This window comes from Glycine soja, chromosome 18, assembly GCF_004193775.1.
Source record: "Glycine soja cultivar W05 chromosome 18, ASM419377v2, whole genome shotgun sequence".
Taxonomy (NCBI): domain Eukaryota; kingdom Viridiplantae; phylum Streptophyta; class Magnoliopsida; order Fabales; family Fabaceae; genus Glycine; species Glycine soja.
The window spans coordinates 56821295-56828398 of record NC_041019.1 but is presented as its reverse complement, the minus strand read 5'-3'; the positions used below and the strand labels follow the sequence as shown (position 1 = coordinate 56828398).

The window sequence follows — 7104 nt, the reverse complement described above, 5'->3', positions numbered from 1 at the left end:
TGTAAAAATAAAAGAATAAATATTATATGTTCTAATAGTATATTATCATCTAACTATAAACTATGATGTATGTTAAGTTTAATAGTTTTTATAAAAATTATCTTAAAGATAATTTCTTTATAATATAAAAAAAAATTAAAGTATGTATTAAACTCAAAAACAAAAAGAGTGAAAAAGAAGGGGAAAAATACACATGGGCATGCTTTCCTTGCAATCATGTGCAAGTGAGTCGATGATTACGTGAAAGTGTGACTCACTCTCTCACATAAATGGAATGCTGCGTTATGGAGAAGTAGTAGTAAGCGGTCAGCACGAACAAACAATCACATTACACACTTCTCTCTCTTCAATGGCCGGAATCCGCTTGCAGCCGGAAGACTCCGACGTCTCCCAACAATCCCGCGCGGTGCCTCTCTCCGCCGCCGATCTGGTCTCCGACGACGACCGCTCCGTCGCCGCTGACTCCTGGTCCATCAAGAGCGAGTATGGCAGCACTCTCGACGACGACCAGCGCCACGCCGACGCCGCCGAAGCTCTCTCCAACGCGAACCTCCGACCTCCCTCCGATTACAGGTTCACTTCCTCTCTCTCTCTCTCTCATAACCACTCTTGCACCTTTTTATTTGTTGATTGCATTTTTCGCTGCCTCGGTTTTTTTATGCTGTGACATTGCTGGTTAGTGATTATGCATAGTGTGAAAGTGAAACTCATTGTTTAGCTCTAAGCGAAATAAATATACCTGGGTTTTTAATTAATGTTAGGTGGAGGAAGTGAGGTGAAATAGTAGAATTTTAAGATCTTGTTTGTCTCATTGGTGACATTTGATTTTAGGGCAACGAAGGCGATTTATATTTTATGTTCGCTAGTGATTTATGAATCTGATCTGAATTGTTTGCACCTTTGTTTGGATTTTGGTTTTTTGGATTTTCCTTTGATATTTACAGTTGGGAACTGTGTGTCTGTATGATGGGAAACAAACTAGGAGATGACCACTGAGTTGAATGGATGAATCATCATTCTGGATTTACCAATGCTGACTATTTTTTGTTATTCCGGATTTGCAGTTCTGACAAGGATGAACCTGATTCTGAAGCAGTCACGTCCATGCTGGGATTTCAGAGTTATTGGGATGCTGCATATGCTGACGAGCTCACAAATTTTCGTGAACATGGTCATGCTGGTGAAGTCTGGTAAATAAAACTTGATTGCATAATGTGCTTTGCCGATCTACATTAATTTGGTGCAGAGATTAAATGCAATTTGAAGTGGTAGAGAATATACTGATTTTAATCTAATTTTGGATTACCAATTGTTTACAAGTGTTCTGATTTTATTCTAAGCAAAAGGTGCAATCAACTTACTAATTGGGCTCAATTAAAACATCTACTGCTATACAGTACGAAACAACATACACAAAAGAATACGAAGTACATGTACGAAAGAATACGAAATGCATGTGGCTTTTTTTTATTGGTTAAACATTACATGAAAAGAAACAAAAATGAAAAAAAAAATTGATGGAAATCATGGACAGCTGTTGATTTATTTTTGTACTTTTCATGAGATATGCTTCGTACCATTCAGCAATTTCCATAGTCTTAAGTTCAGCTAGTTGGTGAAATTACTTACTAAAAACCATATTTGGCAATGAGAAGCAATTAGGTTTTTAAGCACTAGGAGAGAAGTATTAGTTTCTTTTTCTTTTGTTTTTATTATTATTTGATTATTTTACATTGGCAAATGGTTGGATTAAAATTCTAGAAATAAGGAAATGTCTGGGCTTTCTACTTGAGTGACTCATTAAAAATCAGCATTTCTTCATTCCTTATATTGCTTTCCAAGCTTGTTATACACTGTACTTTGCTAGCTAAGGTACTCTTCCCTTTTATTGGATAGATACTGTGTATTCTAAGTTTTTCCTTATTGGATAAAGTTAATTCATTCATTCAGCACAATGTTATAAAAAGGGATTATGAAAAACTCCAAAATCTACTTAGGCCTCCTTGCTTTGCTTAGCATGTGTTTGGGTGATTGTTTGCAAATTTAATGTTCGATGAACATGATCTTGCAAAAAGTTGATTGTAGTTAGATGTGAGTTTAGAGTTAAGTGATTATGTTTTGAAACTCTTATCTCATAAGTAAACTTGTAGTAAAATTTAGTGTAAAATTCTCAACCCAACACAGAAGTGAAACCTTTTCACTTAGCCTAACATGCAATTATAAGCAAAATGACATTTTGTTTAAAATAAACAAGCATTTTTACTCCAAAATATCATGTTTGGTAGCCCCAAATGTGAGTTGGAGGCTCCCACACCAATCTAAATGTAGCATTAGACCAGAAAACCTTTTTCACTGCTTTGATCTATTTAACATCATCTAAGCATACCTATAATATCCATGGAGTTGAACTAACAGATTGAGGAAAGCCAGAGCTTCAGACCCACATTAAGATTAATGAGTTTTTACTCATCATTTTGCTTTGCATAATGTTTACAACGCTTCAATTCATGGTAAGAGCCAATCCCTTTATACTACTTTTTATGGAAAAAGCGATGTGATAAGAATAATTTTCGCATGTTTGAAAGGACAGATGAACATTTTAATGTATAAACTTATGTAAGAAAACAAAATGAATTTGAAATCTTTTTTTTTTTTTTTGCATCATTTTATACCTTAAGTTTGAGTTTCTCTGCATCCCTTCAATGAGTAAGAAATTTGTTTGTTGGGATCAATATTTCATATTTGCCCATCTAGCCTTAAATCAAGAGATTCTATTCCAGTATTCTTTTATAGTAAAGGACTGTAGCTTCTTTTTGCCTTTTATTAACGTTTATTTGCACTTAATTGCTTCTAGATGGTGATGAATGTTGACACTATATTCAATAGTTGGAAGTGACCCATTCTTTGGGTTTTCATAGCAAAAATGTTTAATTGCTATGTTTCTTTTTTCTTTTATTTTCTGTATTTTTAGGTTTGGAGTTGATGTGATGGAAGTAGTTGCATCTTGGACAAAAACCTTGTGTGTTGAAATTTCTCAAGGTCGCATACCAAATGATGTTGACGAGGTTAAGACTGAAGTTGACGAACTAGGTGATAAAGTTTTGTCTACTTGGAGTGTACTAGATATTGGGACTGGCAATGGTTTACTTCTCCAAGAATTAGCTAAACAAGGGTATGGTTTCGCATTTTGTTCATATTTTGTTACTAATATATGTTGTGTCAATATAAAATAAAAAATGACTTAAAATATACTTTTGGTCCCTCAAATTTAGGTTACTTTTGTTTTTGTCCCCAAATTTAAATTTATTTTTTAGTCTCTCAATTTTGAAAAGTGCTCTCTTTAGTCCCTCATTTGTTCAAAATTTGCCACAAATTGTACATCCAATCTGCCAAAAATCAGTAAGGAAGGACCAAACAGAACATTTTCAAAATTGAGGGACTTAAAGAAGTAAATATAAATTTGAAGGATCAAAACCAAAAGTAGCCCAAATTTAAGGGATGAAAAACGTATTGAAGCCAATAAAAATTTATATTCTAAATAACCACAGAATCTATTGTCTTTCTTTACTTCTTTAATTTTGCTCCAACATTATTTTGCCTTCTCTCTTGACTACACAAAAATGTGTCAGTGCTTTGCTCTGTTTGTTGGACAACAAAAAAGATTACTAATCTCTTGACACACATAAATATGTGAACTCATCATTACAATTGAATGATAATTTCACAGTGACCAAGGTAATAAATGATTTGTATCAAGCAATTTACTTATAAAATATATGAAAATTTAATTAAATACTTGAATCAAATCAATCCATATAAGCTCATATTGTCATTCATACCAATGAAGTTATAAGGATGGGGTTTTTCTATGCAAAAAATCATGTAGAATTATCTTATTTTCTTGATTATTTTTTAAAAAATAAATAAATTGAATGATTTAAATTGGAAATTTAGGGATGTGAGTGTGTCTGAAACCTTACTGGTCAACCTTTAATGAGAAAGTTTTCTGGGAATGAATTCAAGCTTGGTTCAGTCTAGGTTCTGTAAATTCTGAATGTTGGTAGTGGAGAGATATTTGCATTTGTTTATGTTGTTGTATTGTAAATACCTTATTTTAGAAAATTCTTGGCATCAGGTTCTCTGATTTAACTGGGACTGATTATAGTGAAAGGGCCATCAACCTTGCTCAAAGCCTTGCTAATCGTGATGGATTTTCCAATGTCAAATTTTTGGTATGTTCTAATTTTAGTGTTTAACTATTTCCTTCTTGTGTATACCAAAGGTAGTAGGTTATTTTGCTTGTGTATATCATAGTAGGGGCTACAGCACTAAACTAAGTGCATGTGAACTATGAACCTGGTGGAAGAAGGGATAACATGATGAATCATGTTACTAAAATAAGAGAAAAAAATGGAGGAATATTGTATAAATGGAAGAGGGGCAATAATAGGAGAAATTCAGAAATGTCTGGTTTTGTTTCTCAGCTTAATCGGGGCATGTACACAGACTTGAGTACAAAACACAAACAGTAAATAACAAATTTTCATTTAACTAAACTGAGAAAATAAAAGAGAAAGTGTTGTAGGACTTACCCAAAATGCTGTTTCCTAACTGCTATGCTCAAAATTACCCTTGCCCTAATGTGACATAAATGCATTTTGTGATTTTGAGAACTCTTTGTGAACTGCTAAATAAGAGAATGAGATAAAACAAAGGAAAAACTAAGAATTTTGTGATTAGTATTTACTGCAGAGAGGAAAGATTTAATAAAGTGAATATTTATAAGATTCCTAACAAATCAGTTTGATTTGGAACTATTCTGCAGTTGGATGAACTAATTAGCAGTGACTGCTAACAAACATTTTGATGATAACAACCAAATATAACTACAGAAACTGAACTACTTACAGGCTTTATTAACTTGGCTACTAGCTGGCCTATATTCTAATATATTCTTAACACTTTATCACATTTCATTATGTTTTGTTGTATTTGATAAGTTGCATTGAGTTTTGACCTTCAAGTTTTTTCTTGGCATCCCCTTTTTGCATACAAGACATTACTTACTATCTTAGTATCTTTACATTATTGACATGTCTAATGCATGATACATTGACATTAATTATTTTAAGGTTGATGATGTCCTTGAGACAAAGTTGGAACAAGAGTTTCGACTTGTCATGGATAAAGGGACGCTAGATGCTATTGGATTGCATCCTGATGGTCCTGTCAAGAGGTCAGAGAAAATATTGTCTTGTCCATGATTCTATCATAGTTCAATTGGATCAAACTATGTTTAATATTTTTTTCTTTCTTTACTGATTTGTTATCCATTTTCAGAATGATGTATTGGGATTCTGTTTCGAAGTTGGTTGCTCCTGGTGGAATACTTGTAAGCACTTTAAAATTCATTCAAAGCTAATGTTGTGTGTTTAAATTTACTACAAGTTGTAGGGGCTTGTGCGTTGTCGCATGAACGTGCTTATTACAAAGTGGGATTCTTTTTGTTCATTAAAAAAGAACTCATTATTATTTTGATCTTGATTTCTGCTTGTTCACATTGTTATCTCTCCCAAATTCTTGTGTTCATGAATCGTGATATAGTTGCAGCAGCTCTTATTATTTAATAATGTTTGTTCTTATGGACTTTCTCCTTGTTCGATGTAAGGTGGTCACATCATGTAACAGTACAAAGGATGAGTTGGTACAAGAAGTGGAAAGTTTCAACCAACGAAAAATTGCTACTGCACAGGAACTTGAGGCACTGAAGGGTGAGGAGCCATGCAGAGAGCCCCCATTTCAGTATGTAAGTCATGTCCGCACATATCCAACATTCATGTTTGGTGGATCCGTAGGCTCCCGTGTTGCTACCGTGGCATTCATTCGGAAATGAAAATGTCTGTCATTTGCTGTTATGATTTAGGTCTCTGGTCCAATGGGTTTGAAGTTGTGTGTGCGTATAGGTAGATGCATGTTCCCAACTGTTGTGTCGAACCGTAAATATTTTTTTGCGATGGTTTATGTGAAGTGTTCCATTAACATTTTCCTTTCTTTCGGGTGAACAGTTGTTCTCATTCGGAACTTATAATTTATAGATAGTAAGGTAAAAACACATTTAGTTCAGCGTAGCAAAAGGCTTGTGTGAATGGTCGATGAAACTATATGGGAATTTTATGTTTACCATGTTTGACCAGACTTTCTTTTTCTTAGTAGGGCTCATGTAGCTGATACTTATTTTTCTTTAATGTTTTTTCTATTTTTTTCATTGTTTTTTGTTTTTTCTTATGAGTTCAAAGTGGGAATCTAGTTTTTTTTTTTTACAAGAAATAAGAAATATCATAAAAGAAAACCAAAGCAAAATCAATTGTTAGGCTTATTCTAACCCAATTTGGTTTGAAAATTAGCAAAGAAAGGAAAACTATTACTACTACCAGTCTACCACCTCGTAAATAAGGTTATTTTCGTAAGGTTACATGCACAGTGCAAACTTCCCTTGTTTTTGTGCGGTTCTGTCCTCTTCCCTTCTCCTTCTTGTTATTTCGTGCCTAAACAAACATATTAATACTTTGTGCCTAACTTTTTTTTTTCATGTTTTTTAAATAAAAAGAAAGATAATAGAAATTAATGAGAGTTTTGAATATAGTTATAGGAATAAAATAGTAACGTTATAAATAAAATGAACATAAAATGTGTACATCAAAACATTTTATTTATTTTATATATAATTATAGATAAAAAAAATTAAAGACTTTTATACGTTTAATAAAAAGTCATTTGAGTATGCAAGAATGTGTAACTGTTTTAAATATTTAGAAAATTTTTGTAACTCATAAAAATATTGTCTGGTTGAAGTAAAATTATCTAAACTAGAAGATATATTCGATCTTTATTTTTGTTTTTGTTTTTGTTTTTGTTTTTATTAAAGAGTAGAAATATCTTCTTTTTGTGAGTTAATGAATTGAAATTTTATACGAAGGATACTTATATTTAACGTATATAACTTTTATATAAATGTTATTTATATTTTTTTATTATATGAAAACCTTTTCTTTTTTTAATTTGAAAACATAAACAAATTAAAAATTTTGGACTTTCATATATTTC

General features: G+C 32.4%; 1 protein-coding gene across 1 annotated transcript; it reads left to right on the top strand.

Annotated features, from left to right (window-relative positions):
• The first annotated feature begins 211 nt into the window (after positions 1-211).
• On the top strand, positions 212-6196 carry LOC114394453 (EEF1A lysine methyltransferase 2-like). Its single transcript, XM_028356029.1, has 7 exons — positions 212-573; positions 1065-1190; positions 2972-3172; positions 4136-4232; positions 5133-5236; positions 5341-5392; positions 5669-6196. Exons 1-7 carry the CDS (start codon positions 275-277, stop codon positions 5891-5893), a joined length of 1104 nt encoding a protein of 367 aa, XP_028211830.1. The 5' UTR covers positions 212-274; the 3' UTR covers positions 5894-6196.
• The last annotated feature ends 908 nt before the right edge of the window (positions 6197-7104 follow it).